Source organism: Pan troglodytes, chromosome 7 (assembly GCF_028858775.2).
Source record: "Pan troglodytes isolate AG18354 chromosome 7, NHGRI_mPanTro3-v2.0_pri, whole genome shotgun sequence".
Classification (NCBI taxonomy): Eukaryota; Metazoa; Chordata; class Mammalia; order Primates; family Hominidae; genus Pan; species Pan troglodytes.
The window spans coordinates 69,881,009-69,897,108 of record NC_072405.2 but is presented as its reverse complement, the minus strand read 5'-3'; the positions used below and the strand labels follow the sequence as shown (position 1 = coordinate 69,897,108).

The window sequence follows — 16,100 nt, the reverse complement described above, 5'->3', positions numbered from 1 at the left end:
GCTGGCCTGGAAAGATATGCTGTCAATAAAACCTTGTTCTCCAGGTCAGTACAGCCCCCTCACTGCAAGCCCACACTGCCTTTGTAACGACATTTTCGGAGCCCTGTAATGGCTGACATCTTCCTGGTGGGCAGCCACCCGGGCACGCAGGGATGTACACTGTTGTGTTATCTCTGAGCCGAGACCCAACTGCTCTCCCATCCAATCTGTGGGAAAGATGGCTTCTAACAGACAAGTTTGTAAGGTCCTGAGTGCAATCGTAAGGGCACGTTGATGGTGGGCAGAAAGCAGCTGAGCCCTGGATGAAGTGGAATTAGAGAGTGAGTGGTAGAGTATATCTGACAAGGAGATTGTTAGAGCGAGAAGGGAGAATAAAAGAAATATTCAAAGAACTATTTGGTTGACACACATGGCACACCATACACACATGCAGTGGGTCGAGGAAGCCGGAATCAAGGCACATTATAAACTCTCCTAACTTCATCCCTCATCAATCAACAGCTTTTCAGAAGCACACAGCAGAGACATATTGTATTTTATCAGCTCTTTACACTGAATGAGAAATCATATCTTGAGCATTTTAGGCTCTGGATTAGGTCAAAATAGGAAAACCACCTCACTTATGGAAGAAAGGAAATGACTATCTGCCTGTCTGACCTCTTCTTCTCTAGTACCTCATTTCGTCCTCACAGTTCTACAGAATACATATTATTACCAAACAAAGGAGAAAAACAAGGGTAAAAGGAGTACAAATCTTGCCAAGGTCACAACACTGGTAGCAGCTGAGCTGAGATTCTGTTTGCCAACAGAAAGTCTCTATATGAACACTCATTTCAATGCAAGGCAGAAATGATGCCTTCAATCGCTACCTTAAATCAGGCTTAGATTAGGACCAAATTTTGTAAAACATTTCAAGCAATATCCAGTGTCCTTTGCTGGGCTGGAATTAAAAGAAAAATCAAAGTTGTTTTTGTCATCACTGTTCCTATTGTCAGATAATTAGGGCAGGCATTGGGTAAGGATTTTGAACATTTGGTTCGCTAGGTTTCTGTGAGATTGAAGTATGTGGCAACAGGATTTGTCTTTTGGGCTATGAAGTCCTTTCAAAGTATATTGAGACCTCAAGTGACAAGTGAAGGCTTGCTTACTGATAGCTCATGGAGACCTGTCGTTAATGTCTGATTTTGCAGCCCCCAAATTTGGTGAATGAGTTCCAGTGATAAGTGATAAGCTGTGCAGCATAGTGTTTTAACTGAGAAATTAGGTCTGAGATCTTGCCAGGTTTAGCCACTTGCCAGCTGTATGACCTTGGACAGATCACCTAACCTCTCTGAGCCTCAATTTCATCATCTGCAAAATATGGCTATTAGTAGTGCTTACATAAGAGCATTACTGCCTTAGTAAGCACTCAATATTGTTTGCTTTTATGGTTGTAATAACTGTCCTTCTCTTCAGTTTATGTTTACTCATTCTCAAACTCAAAAGAAAAATTGATCATCACCAGAAAGATTCAGGAAATGTTTTGGTGGGAAGGGCAGACAGTTAAACCTTTTCTTGGGTTTCTCTTAATAGGCTTTGGGGGCAGGGTTACCTCATGACCCTGGTGAGAAGCCTAACATCTCCCTGGCTTGCCTCCTCCCTTCTTTCCTCACCAATATTCACCATGGATACATTAGAAATCTTCCCCTTTCATGCTACAAGTTCTTATAACTGAGGACAATCAAACCGAATGAGGCACAGACCTCCCGCTACTTGTAAAAAGCTCTTTAACACTCTTGCAAAAGCCAAAGGCAAACCTTAATCAGTGGGCTTATTTATAGTTTGAAGAGTTATATCCCACCTATGGCCTCGGGGTTTTAATCAGAAGAAGGAACCTGCTTAATGCTCATCTCCCACTGCCAAATCACACCACAGAGCTGTGGGGGCTTTTGCAATGTTAGCCCTTTAGAGACTGCCACAGGTCAGCAGTGACTGGTAACATTTGAAGAAGCTGCTGTCTTCAGCGTATCCATCAAATAAATTACTGCAAGGCGTGAGGGGACAAGAAACAGCTGAACACCTTCCCAGAAACAAGGGCAAGTGGAAAAGCACCTGTCCTCTAAGAACAAACAGATTTGGGGTGTTTTTCTACATTAGAAAGTAAATATGACAGTGTCTTCATGTTCACAATCGTGAAGGAAAGAAGGTGAAATATCCTAGTAACATTCATTTTTTCATCATTTAATGCCTGAGGGTTTTGGAGGTGAGAGAACTGCTGTGAGATGTCATTCTGAGATCATGAGTTCAGAACAGGAATGCAACCTTGGAACCTTCAGGAAACACACAAGGACAGATGACTGTAACCATTTAGTATATGTATTACAGAGTGCATGAAGGAATGGAGACTCGGATTCATTCCATTAAAGCATAACAAGCCTCGTCAATTGGTCAGCACCCCTTTCACTTTCAAACTGAACCAACAAGTCCCTCTCCACTTTCTTTCTTCCCACTCACATCGAGGACTGAATAGGCCCTGGATGTTGAGCCTTCAGAATCATCTCGACTTCTGGTGGACCCAACTTCTAATGCACACGCATTACTGCCTGAGTCCCATTCGAATACACACGGAATGGCTGCGTTGTTTACATTGAGCCACCCTCTACCTCTTGGCTGGGAGAGGGGCTTGAAGAAAGAATGTAGAAATAAACTTGAATTTAGACCCTGGGGCTACTTTGCCACTTAACAGCATACCGGTGATTCAGCTTTTGATTGAAAAAGACTTTGGAAACCGAGTGCAGGGTCGGAATGAGATCATAAGTAGGACTTAGTGGGAAAGCATAGTCCTTATGTGCAGACAGACTAGGGAATAATTCCATCACTGTTACATAGTACCCATGTACAAACATAGATCCTTGTGGGACTACGGCAGGCCTTAGAAATAGTGTATACAAAACACTTGGCACAAAAGCACCTAACAACTGGTAGTTATTGATGCTGATATTAAGATATTTCTAGACAGTCCCCATCGAGGGCTCTCCAGGTGGGCCCCAGCTCCCCTAAGGGTGCTGGAAATATGGAGGTCTTCTGGGTTATCACAGTGCCCGGAAGAGGGGATGCTAAGCATTTCATGGTGCTTAATACGGTTCTACCGGATAACATTGAGCAGCTCCCCCTGCTGACTGTGCTCTTTCTAAGAGGCACTAAGCCCAGACTGCCGATCCCCTCCACCGTGACTCATGGCGCGCATGCACATGCTCATTCTCCGCCAAGAAACCCACTTGCAGTCTTTCAGAAGCTCCATGAATATTTTGAAACATCTAACTACTCAGGGGCTGAGTGACTGGCTTCAGATGCCTTTGGGATGAGCTTGTAATTGGAAGCTCTGAGTCTGAGCCAAGTTTTCCCATTGATGAGTCATATTGCTTCTTGACTAGAAAGTGTCTTCTCCTCCTGAAACTATTTTTATGTCATTAGTAACTTAGTGATACTGAAACTGCCAAATGGTTATGAGCATTAAATAAGAAAACGTACATGGAAATGCTTGAGAACCATAAAGACTATGCAGCTGAAGAGTCTATATATGTGCAGTATTATGTACTGTACTATAACTGACCAGCAGCCAACTTAAGGTTCTTCCCCTGAGAAATCTGATTGGTCTGAGCAGTGCTGCTCTGAGCCAAGTTGGAGCCTGAAGCCAAAGGAAAATCAATAATACTGATCCTGCCTTCTTTAAAAATTTGATATTTTAGGAACAGAAAGTCAAATATTACATGTTCTCTCTTATAAATGGGAGCTAAATAATATGTACACATGGATATAGAATGTGGAATAATAGACATTGGAGACTCCATAAGGTGGGAGTGTGGGAGGGGGAGGAGAAGCGAGAAATTACCTATTGGGTGCAATGTACACCATTCAAGGGGTGGTTACACTGAAAGCCCAGAATTTGCTACTAAACAATATAACCATGTAACAAAACTGCACTTGTACCCCCTAAATCTATCAAAATAAAAAAAATCTAGCAATAAAAGGCAAATGTAAGCATGCTTTCTTTACAAAGTAAATAAATAAAATTTGGATATTTTGTTCATAAAGAATTTTTTTGCATTGTGAGTTTTTAAAATATTTTATTACAATATTATTTATTTAATTACTGAGTTTCTTGGTGCCCCCTTAAATTTTGCCCTATCCCTCACCTTTACAACCCTGAGTCTGAGGTCCTGCCTCATACTTCTTCATCTTCAATCCAACCTTTCGGCCCTTGCTCTGTATTCTGGGGAGAAAGAACTTCCTGGATCCTTGGCCTTCTTACAATGACTCTAATCAAATTGTTTACCAACTTTCTTTCCTCTCTAGTAAATTACCCTAATTTAACTCATCCTTAAAGTGCTTCTTCTTCCTTAAGGAACCAATTTTTCATCTAGTTTTCAACCTGGTTGCTGATTTCTGAGCTTTTAATTATGAGAAACAAACAATACACTGACAAAAGAATCTTCAGTGTAATTTTATATATTATGACTTGCAATGCATTTCCAACTGTTTTTTCCCCATCAAGGTACTTGGGGACCATAGCTGGTCTACACAACACTAATGGATACTATTATAGTGTATTCTGGGGCTTTTATTATCTGGATTCACCAACAACCCCCCATTCATTTCTTATATCTTGAGAATATAATAAACATAATAGGTAGGATCACTAAAACAAGGTGACTTCTCAGAGCTTCTCAACCACAACTGAACTATCTCAGAGGTCTTTGCAGAGGACCGTCTGCACTTATGTACCCATAGTGCATACCGCTAAGGGTTCTCAGCTGTATTTTTGTATACTTTTCTAGTTGGAGGAAACCTGGTAATGGCCTCAAATGCTGCAGCCTTTAGAGGGTACATCTTGTAGATGCTGACAAAGATATGGAGAAAGGGGAACCCTCATACATTGTTGGAGGGGATGTAAATTAGAACAGCTACTATGGAGAACAGTATGGAGGTTCCTCAACAAACACAAACTAGAATGTTCACATGATCCAGTAATTTCACTACTGGGTATATAGCCAAAAGAAATTGATCAATATATTAAAGAGATATCTACACTCCCATGTTTATGGCAATGCTATTAACAATAGCCAGCATATGGAATTAACCTGAGTGCTCATCATCAGATGAATGGGTAAAGACAATGTGGTATACAGCAAAAGAAACTATCAACAGAGTAAACAGACAACCTACAGAATGAGAGAAAATTCTTGCATGTAATGCATCCCACAACGGTCTAATATCCATCATCTGTAAGGAACTTAAACAAATTTACAAGGAAAAAACAAACAACTCCACAGAAAAGTGGGCAAGAACATGAACAGACACCTCTAAAAAGAAGACATTTATGTGGCCAACAATCGTATGAAAAAAGGCTCAACATCACTGATCATTAGAGAAATGCAAATCAAAACCACAGTGAGGTACCATCTCATACCAGTCAGAATGGCTATTATTAAAGTCAAAAAATAACAGATGATGGTGAAGTTGTGGAAAGAAAAGAATGCTTATACACTGTTGGTGAAACTGTAAATTAGTTCAAAGATTGTGGAAAACAGTGTCACAGTTCCTCAAAGACCTGAAGACAGAAATACCACTTGACCCAGTAATCCTATTACTGGATATATACCCGAAGGAATATAAATCATTCTGTTAAAGACACATGCACATGTATGTTCATTGCAGCACTATTCACAGTAGCAAAGACATGGAATCAACCTAGATGCCCATCACTGAATGACTGGATATACACCATGAAATACTATGCAGCCACAAAAAAGTGTGAGATAATGTCCTTTGCAGGGACATGGATGGAGCTGGAAGCCATTATCCTTAGCAAACTAATACAAGAACAAAAAACCAAATACCACATTTCCTCACTCATAAGTGAGAGCTAAATGTTGAGAACACATGGACACATAAAGGGGAACAATAAACACTGGGGCCTTTCAGAGGGTAGAGAGTGGGAGGAGGGAGGGCCAAGAAAACTAACTAATGAATACTAGGCTTAATACCGGGGTGATGAAATAATCTGTACCAAAAAAAACCCATGACACAAGTTTACCTACGTAACAAACCTGCACATGTACCTGAACTTAAAAGTTAAAAAAGAGAAAATAGAGTTTATATACATACAACAAAATATTATTCAGCCATAAAAAGAATGAATTCTGTCCTTTGCAGCAACATGGATGGAACTGAAGGCCATTATGTTACGTGAAATAATCCAGGCACAGAAAGACAAATATTTCATGTTCTCACTCACATGCAGGAGGTAAAAATGTGAATCTCATGAAGATAGAGAGTAGATTGGTGGTTAATCAGAGAGGGGAAGGGGAGTGGGAAGGGAGGATGAAAGGGGAACAAAGAATATAAATGTAGGTACTGCCACTGAACTGTACACTAAAACATGGAAAAGATATTAAATTATATATATATATATATTTTACCTCAATAACAAATTATTACAAAAGACAGTACATCTTTTGACCCGGTATCCTAGGTATTTGCCTGATTTGATTTTTTTTCTTAAGAAACAATTCCCATTTACTGAGCACCAACTGGTACTCACCTATGACCCTCATCACCCCTACTGTACAGGTGAGAAACTGAGGGTAATAAGGATTTAAGCAACTTGCTCAAGACCCCATGGCAGGTTAGGAGGAGCCAGGATTGGAAGCTGGCCATCGGGGTTCAGAGTTTGTGCACTTAATCACTTTTCTATTTGGCCTTTGGACACCACCAAAAAGGGCAATTGTGATTAATTCTTGCAACAGCCCCATATGCCAGATATCTTATTGTTTCCACTTGATACAATTGAGACCCTAAAAAGTAAAATTACTTGACCAATTTTAACCTTTTTTTCTTTTTAACTGAGTGAAATCCAGAAAAAAAACCGATGTGTCCCTTTATGCTCAGTTTTTCTTCTCCAGCACTGGGGCATTCATGGCAAACTGGGCTTATGACCAAGTGCAAGTCTGCAGCTTAGAAAGAAGCAAGAAATGAATTTGTTTTTCATCAGATCTTAAAGGGGCAAATGGTGAATTATTGCCAATGCTGATACGAGTTTAGGTGGGAAAAATCAGAGGGCTCATCAACCAGCAGTGTCCCCTAGGTCTCCGTTACATACCAAGCTGGGGAGCTGGGATAAAAACTCTGCTCACTCTGGGAGGGCCAAGTTCATTTTTTGTATAAATACATGCGAGCTGATTGAATCCATCTGGTTTCGGTTCAGCCTGGCAGCCTCAAAAAATGAAGAAGTCAGTTAGCTCTCTGCTGAGGTCCAATGCCCAGGCAAGGCCAGTTTATGCTCAGGTAGCCCAGGCACTGCCTATGCCTCGGTTGCCATGTTGAACCCAAGCAGGCAGAGACTGGCATGAGCCCTCATGGGATAGTGTTTCCCATTGCCCACTGTTCTGAGCTTTTGTCCATGTGTCTGGGTCCAGATGAATGAGATTTACACTGTCTTAATAAATATTCATAACCATTTTAATCTTAGTAAACCCTTCACATGAGATATTCAAATGACTTCCCAGTCATCTCAGGCCCCTGGTGAGAATGAAGTCATTTCCTTGCAAAGCTGTGTCAGCCTTTCCAGGCCTTTTGGGCCCCACAGGGCTGGGTCTGTGTGAAAGGAAACACATTTGGGGAGAAAGCAAACAGGTGCTTAGGATGGGCATGCCGTAGTTCACATTCATTGCCCCATTCCAATTTTCAAATATTGTACTCCAGCCCCTGGTTGCAATTCATTTTACCATCTGTCCTCTATTACTTTTTACATAGAATCTTTCATAGTATTAGTGATAATACTAGAAGCTAATATCTAGAGTGCTTACAGTGTATCAAACAACAAGCTGTGTTTTTTCAGTGCGTTATGTCATTCAATCCTCCCAACCATACTGTTAGATAGACATCACTCTCATTCCCAACTTACAGATGAGAAAACTGAGTCCCAGGGAGGTTGCTTGTCGAAAGTTATGTAACCAGTAAACAACATGACAATATCTAAATTCAAACGGAGGCTTGTTTGCATCGAATATTTGGCTGCCAATGGAATAGCCTTGTCATTACAACCTTTTTATTAAAACCATAATGGTCTGGGACAAATAATATTGCACAGTTTGAAAAATGTGGCGTGGGAGAGTGCAAAGAGAGATTACTTTGAAAAGTCTAGTGAATTAGGAGACCATAAAGTGAATTTTTAAGTCCCTTCCCATCCATAGGATCAGGCTGAATAAGCTTCACATTCATGAGCCATTAGAGCTGGCAGGTATCTCAGGAATTACATAGTTCAAACTTCTTATTTTACACAAGAGAGAATTGAGAAATAGAGAGGTGAAGTAATTTGTTTGAGGTTATCATAATCATAAACATTTGGATTATTTACTAAGAGATTTGTTTCCTCTTCTTAACAACATACTTTGGGATATACATGGACCAAATCCTAACACAAAATAAAATATTTTACTATGGCTGATTTCTTTACCTGTGTGTCCCCATTTACTGATGTTCTCTACCTCATCTGTCTTAGCAGATGGAAGTTCTAGAACACTGAAAACAACTAAGCATAAATGAAGTCAGCACAATTATTGATATGGTTTGGCTCCATGTCCCCAACCAAATCTCATGTTGAGTTGCAATCCTCAGTGTTGGAGGTGGGGCCTGGTGGGAGGTGATTGGATCAAGGGGGTGGTTTCTAAAGGTTAAGCACCATCACCCTAGTGCTGTCTGGTGACAGAATTCTCAGGAGATCTGATTGCTTAAAAGTGTGTGGCACCTTTCCCTCATTCTCTCTCTCCTGCTCCACTATGTGAAGATGTGCCTGCCTCCCCTTCACCTTCTGCCATGATTATAAGTTTCCTGAGGCCTCCCTCGCAATGCTTTCTATACAGCCTGCAGAACTGTGAGTCAATTAAACCTCTTTCCTTCATAAATTACCCAGTCTCAGGTAGTTCCTTATAGCAATGCAAGAATGGACTAATACAATTATTCTCCAGAATTATCAATACTTTCCTATTTCAAAATCCAAAATGTTAATGTGCCATTTTTGGGAGGACAGCTGTTGCCTCTAGTTTACACTGATGTCCTGCACCAATGAATTGTGTGTCTCAGAAAGAATTATTCTATTGCAGTTGGAGTGAGCCATCTATATGTTTGCACCATTGCTAAGCATCCAGCTGAACAATGGGGTCCTCACCGGCAGGGATTGTATGTTCTCATCGCTGCCCTCAGTGCCCTAAGACAAGCTCTGGCACAAAGTCTATACTCACTGAATGTTTGTTGAGTGAATGATAAAGATGGATGAATCATAAGACCTAAAATTCTGTCTCATCAGTGAAGCAATGTAGTGAGAGACTCATCATTAATTATGTTAATTATGATATGATATATGATATGTTATTCCGTATCATTACAGAATAACAGAGTAGAAACACGGAAAGGTAGCCCAGGCCCAGGTGGAGTCCTGACCGAATTCTAGACTGATAGTGTTGAAATATGCAAATACCTTTCCAAGATTAGACAGCCCCACCCCAAATTATCAACCACAAAACAGCCAGTGATTACCAAGGTGCCCTACACTGTTATCATCTTGAAGAGGAAGAGTAGTGACATGAGTGAGTGAAGAGGCACTTTAGAAATTCCTTTTAATGGTTATGGGGGTTGATATATTTTTAGGTTAAACCGATGTCTCCCCATGAAACATAAGAATGTTAATGATTATATCTCTGTGAAAGCTCAATTCATAGGTGATCTTTTGGAAATTGATTCATTATTCTTTCTCATTCAACATTCATTGGATATTGTGCCATACACCAAAGACATAAACATGAAAAAGGCATGATCTCCTGCCCTCAAGGAACCTGCAGTCTTGGGAGGAGGAGTAAGAATACACAAAGTATACACACAATTACAATGAAGTCGGGTTAAGACAACTGGCCCTCACATCAGACTACCATTGCCCAACTCCCACTCCGTATTCACTAGTTGTGTAACATGAGTGAGTTCCTTAACTTCTAAAAGCCTTATGTCATCAAAGGTAAAAGAGGGGTCATAGTACTAATATCTATCATGCAAAGTTCTCAGGTGGGTTAAATGAGGTAATATATATTTATGCTTAGCAGAGCTTGTCATTAATATTCAAAATGTTAGCTATGATAACGGTAGCTGTTACACTTCCATTGTAACAGCATTAATAGAAACATAAACAGAGGTGGGGCGCCTGAGAAAAACAGGGTTGGGAGGGAAGTAGAAGAAGACTACCTTCCTCCAGGACCATAAAAATGCATCAGTAGGCAAATTGTGTTGTTGGAGTTGGATGATTGGAGTTGGGATAGGGGATGGCTGTCTCTCCTTTGGGTGTCTGACAGGTCAAGTCCAAAGGGTTGGAGGTATTTAAAAAGCTTAACTGTTCAAGGCAAGGCTTATAGTCCCAACCAGCTGGACCAGAGGATGTGAAGAAGGTCAGAAGATGAAGCAGAGCAGGAAATGCAGAAGGTGGATCATAAGAACCTTACTTTATTTCGATAGCTTTGCAGGTCATTGAAGAACTTTAATCAGGGAAGTGATGTAACAGAATTTTGGAAGGGTCACCCTGGCTACAGTGTAACCTAGAATGACTCAGAAGAGATAAGAGTAGAGGCAGGGATACTAGCTAAGAAGCTGTTGCAGCAATGAAAGAAGAAATGATGAGAACCTAAACTAAGGCAATACTAATGGGAGCAAAGAGAAGTGAAGAGATTTCACAGGTTTATAAGAAGAAAGTGGTAGGACTTGAAAATTAACTGGATGTAAAGACCAAAGCAAGGGGCAGTCAAGGATGGCTCCTGGATTTCTGGCTTAAGAGACTAGGTGGATGAAAGAGCAGGTAGAGTGAGAAAGATGATGCTTTCAGTTTGGGATATGGCAAGTTTTCGGTCCTTTATAGGTCTTTCAGGGAGAAATGTCTAGCAGGGATTTGGATAGAAATGTCTGGCACTCAGGAGAAATAGAGGTAGTTCAAGTCATGGAGAGGATCCAAGAAATTATTTTATGCATTGAAAATACTTGATATTAAGCCATCTACTAACTCCATTTTTGTTTTTGTTATTAAAGATGAGAACACCAAAGACAGAATATATGGTTCTTCTAGAAGATCCACTTTCAATTTTACTAAAGTGAATGACCCACTTCGATGAAAAGAATAATGACTTCTAAGGTCTCTTACAACTCTAATGTTACAATTCTATTGTTCATCTGGAATTGCCTTTTGAAGACAGCACACCTGTGGCCTAAAACTTCCTTGGTGAACATGTGAAATATTTTTTAATGAAAGTCCATTACATATAAAGCCATACAACCCCAAACATGCAGTGATAATGCTTATAGCAAAGAAAAACCAAGTAAAGACACTATCTACATTTACCTACTCTGATCCCAATTGGCTGCAAACAGCAAAAGAATCTTCCTGCCATAATGGTCTCGGTTTTCCAGCACCCCGGGGAATCCATCGATCAGAGCCCTCTTAATGCCGGGATCATCTGCCTTGAAGTTTTTGAACATGTCCAGGTTTAGCTGGCGGTACTGGAAATACTGAGCCAGGAGTCTAAAGGCATCCGCTTGGTGAAACTTCCTGGCTCGGAGAAATCTCAGGATGAAGGCATCATCTGTACGTAAAAATCCAATGTCAGGCCTGGTGATGATCATGTCCCTGACTTGCTGAATATCCTGATGTAAAACATCGGGGTTCTCATTCAGTTCCAGGCGAGCTTTCTCTATAGTCTCTGGACTGAGTCCAGCCTGTAAATGGGTCATCTTGGCCAAATCTCCGTTCCAAGTGTTTAACTTCTGATATTTTGGAAGAAGAGAGACTGGTCCCATTCACCTGATGGTCTGCTGAAACTGTGGCCCATTCAACAGTGTTTTACTACCAGGCTGCCCCGGAACAGACAAATAGAGGGTCTTCTTTCACATTCAGGCCCTATGTGGTGGTGTTCATCCAAAACAGAAGCAAAACTGAGGCCATTGCTTACTGAAAAACAAATACACACAAAAGAAACAGAAGAGAGATGATGCAAAGAAAGTCTGGGCAAATTAATTGGAGCTTAGATAGAAAAACAGTATATTAGGCTGTGGGTCTGATTAGATTAGGTGTCCAAAGAACAAATGATAAATTATCCTTAAAATGGGGTATTGAGCATAAGTTGATTGTAGACAACTTGAAAATCTAATATGCAAATATTTGAAATATGTTTGGGAACGTTTTAGTTCCATTGACTAGTTAACATAATAGTGCTTGATCAGATTAGCAATAGCATGCACTTTTATTAATTACCTTAAGAAACAGTGAGAGGAGAGAAGGATACTTCTCTGTGACAGCATGCTTTATGGGACCACTCACAGGCCTGGATATGGCAGAGAAATTATAGCTATATGGTAAAATTTATTGCTTCCCATTGGCCTCTTTTCTCAAACAGAAGTATCTTTCACAGAAATAACCCTTCCCCCACTTTCTTAAAGCCAGCCATTTGCATCTTAACTATAAAAAACTTCCCCTATTTTAACCCCGCCAGTGTTCGTGACTCACAGGAGTCCTCCACCAGTATGTGTGAAGAGTGGGGGTGGGGACAGGCCTATGGCTGAAAACTTGACCTCCAATAATCAAATTCAACAATGGGCAAGGAGGCTCACAGGGACATTTGCAAATGGCTTTATTATTTGCATTTGCCATTCTTTTACTAGGAAAGCAGAGGGACTTGAGACTCTTGGTTGGCTCCCTACCCAACCCAATGTCCATATGGGCTTAAAAATCCTTCCATTGTATATAACCTGCCTGTTTTCCTAAGATGCTGTTTTACTTATGATAATGATATTTTAATCCCCTCAGATACATCCTTTATGATTTCTCCACCAAAATGGTATACAGAGGAACACCCATACTGTTTCCATCTTATTTTAAATATAAATGCTTAAACTCTTGCAGACATCTGTTTGGTCTAACCTGGAAGTTTCCAAAATCAGAAGACACACTAAATATAAATAAACTTAGAGGCATTTATTTTTCCTAGCTTTCTTAAGTCAATCTTATCTGCAGTAAGAGGCAGAATATTTACTCCCAATCTAATCATTATTGGTAATGCTTTCTCATACAAAATTACTTAAATGATGATTGTTCTGCTTAATTTAGGACTAACTCTCTTAATTTCTTAAGAGAGACAATCAGCTCACATATTTCTACTTTATATGTCTTTGGATACGGAGGAGATAAAAAAAGTAACTGGTATTCATTTTCAAGACAACAGAATAATAAAAATAATTTTATTTATAAAATATCAGCTTTGCAAAATAACTTGTAAGAAAATAGCATTTAGCTCTGTGATGTTCTCTAAGAAACAGAAGAGTCTCACTTCTCACTAATTTTGAGGACTCATAACAGTAAAGGAAAATAGTATTACAAACTCTTCCCAGAATTGTAAGAAGTTTCAAAATCTATCTAGTTCAATGCCCACCTGATGTTAAAATTCCTTCTCCAAAAGCCCTTTCAGAAAGCGGCCTTACCCAATGTCTTCCTTCTCCAGTTCTTCCCTACACTCATTGCAATCTATCTGTGACATGATGCTGAAACTATTCACACTGATCAATGACACGGATGATGATTTAACTTATTATCCAAACTTACACACTACAAGGTGTTAATAATAATGATACTAGAACAACAGGTTCCAAGCAAACTCAGACAGATGGTCACTCTACTAATAGATATCATTTTTGTTACTACATCCAATAAACAAACTTTAGCACCTACTGTGCTGTGAGCAGCTACTGTAGGTGAGCTTTCTCAATATTTGATGTTGACTACATCATCCTTCTTAGACCTCCTTCTCCCATTTTACCATTCTTTTCTGTAACTCCATTTACCCTTGATTTGTCACCTAGCCCTTTGTCCCTCTCTACTCCATCTTCTCCTTCTGTGCTCACACCTTCAATGCTAGTGTTCTCTAAGATCCTGCCCCCATGATCTGCCATCTACAACATCAGTCCGTAGCTCCTTTCAGATCTTCAGACTGAACATTCTACAGCCTACTGAACATCTCCACTTACTTGACTCACAGACAACACAAACTCGATCTGTTCAAAACTAAACTAATCATAGTTCCTTATCCTGAATTTGCTCCTCCGTCTTTGTCTTTTAGTGAATGACATCATCTTCCATGCAGTTTCCCATGCTAGAAACCTGGGAGTCAACTATTATTCCACTCTCCCTCTTATCGCCCACTATCAGGCAATCACTTCCATAATATTTTTCAAACTTTCCCAGTTATTTCCATCCCCATGATCACTGTCTTTGTTTAGACTGCATCACTACTCATCTGTTTAGTCCTGTGACATTCTCCCTATTGATACGCTTGCTGCCAGTCCATTCTCTGCATTTCAACCTATTCTCTATATTACAGTTGAAATATGCTCATGTCACTCCTTGATTAATATCCATCATTAGCATCTAGTTGTCCCAGGATAAAGTATAAAACTATGTAACATGATTTCAAGGCCTTTCATCTTCTGGTCTCTTTACTCTCCAGATTTATTGTCTGGCCATGCAGCCATCGGCAGCTTCTTCTCACCTTTGTGTGCCTTGGTGAAAGCTGCACTCTCTCTGCCTAGAATAACCACTGATTGACTCCTCTTTGCCCTTCAGAAGTAAACTTGAAACTCATTTCCGCAGGAAACCCTTCCTGGCCTTCAGAAGTCAAAGCAGTCCCACGCAATATTCTACTGCCATTTTCCTTTCTCTCTCTTTATCCAGAACACCTTACAGAGAAGGCCTGGATTTAATTCATCTGTGTATCCCTGATACAGGGTGTGGCCAAAAGAGTCAGCTCCATGAGCAGAGCGACTTCATTGCATTCACCACCACATCCTCAGTGCCTCACACAGTGCCTGCGATGAAGTAGATGCTCAGTAAATAGACCTAGAATACATGAATAAAGAAAGTAGTCAAAATGTTTGAATGAGTGAATAAGTGTTTCAGTACCTCCAGGACAGTTTATCCTTAAATGAGATGTTGTGGCTGATTGATTAATGTCTTTCCTCACTACAAAGTATTTTTTTTCCTGGAGAATTTAGCCTAAGCACATTGTGCTTCAGATTCTCACCTCCCTAAAGCAAGCATGCCAGGTAATGTTCACAGTTCCAAGCCATGGAGCACAGTGCTTAAAGCACAAGGCACAGCCATGACTTATTCCCTACAGAAGATTTAAAGCATGGGGCAAGTTACTTACCTTACAGTTCAGGGAACTCAACAATGTTTCTGAGATAAACTACTATGGGTTCAAAAGGAAAGTTGAGGTTGCATTTTTCATGGCCTGCTTCCACATATAGCTATGCCTCCAATCTATAATATCTGAAATAAATTTGCTTCAATCTATATCTTTATTCTGTGCTCAGCATACAGTAGAAGCTTCTGGGGAGAATGCTTAAGCCAGGGTCACTGGGTTTCATAACTTAGGATAACATAGATATTTTCCATTAAAGGCAAATTCTTCATACCAGAAGTCTGAATAGACTGCTACTTAAATAACAACTTCAATTGATAATATTTAAGGCACTAGAAAGGCTGTATGAAGAATGTTCACCAGGATATAGCATTTTCATTTGACTATAATCTTTTGTTCACATAAAGGACTTGGTTCTCATTCAACTTTTCCAAATTATAAATGGATACATTGAACTTGTATCACATGAAGAAGTGGAAATGGTTTTCTGTGCTGGCAATATTAATAATAATAGTACTTATTATTTATTATAGCTATTTATTATGTTCTAGGCATTTGCAGATTCTCTTTTTATAGACTACAGTATTTAATCCTCAGAACAACTGTATGAAATGAGTATATTATTGTCCTCATTTTTCAAATGAGGAAACTAAGGCACAGAGAGGTTAAATGATTGCCCCAAATTACACAGACACTAAGAGGCAGAAACTGGATTCAGCCAAAACTAATCTTTCTCTGAACCCATGCTCTTTACTGTTATGCTGCCCTGTCTCTTATGTGTAGCAGAGAGATTTTATTATTTATGATTTAAGACCTATGTGACCATCTGCAAGTTTCAGA

General features: G+C 39.9%; 1 protein-coding gene and 1 long non-coding RNA gene across 5 annotated transcripts in view; one reads left to right on the top strand and one right to left on the bottom strand.

The window, feature by feature from the left end:
- The window catches only part of CLVS1 (clavesin 1), a 440,705-nt gene that overhangs the window by 194,186 nt on the left and 230,419 nt on the right, over positions 1-16,100 (bottom strand). For all 4 annotated transcript variants that reach the window (XM_063817147.1, XM_016959515.4, XM_063817146.1 and 1 more), the window contains one exon: positions 11,414-12,019. In XM_063817147.1, coding sequence (XP_063673217.1) covers positions 11,414-11,868 — 455 coding nt within the window. In that variant the 5' untranslated portion in view covers positions 11,869-12,019. The remainder of the gene's footprint in view (positions 1-11,413; positions 12,020-16,100) is intronic.
- Positions 10,581-13,045, top strand: LOC129135721 (uncharacterized). The gene is made up of 2 exons (XR_008536747.2): positions 10,581-10,876; positions 11,104-13,045. It is a non-coding gene; the product is annotated as an uncharacterized LOC129135721 (long non-coding RNA).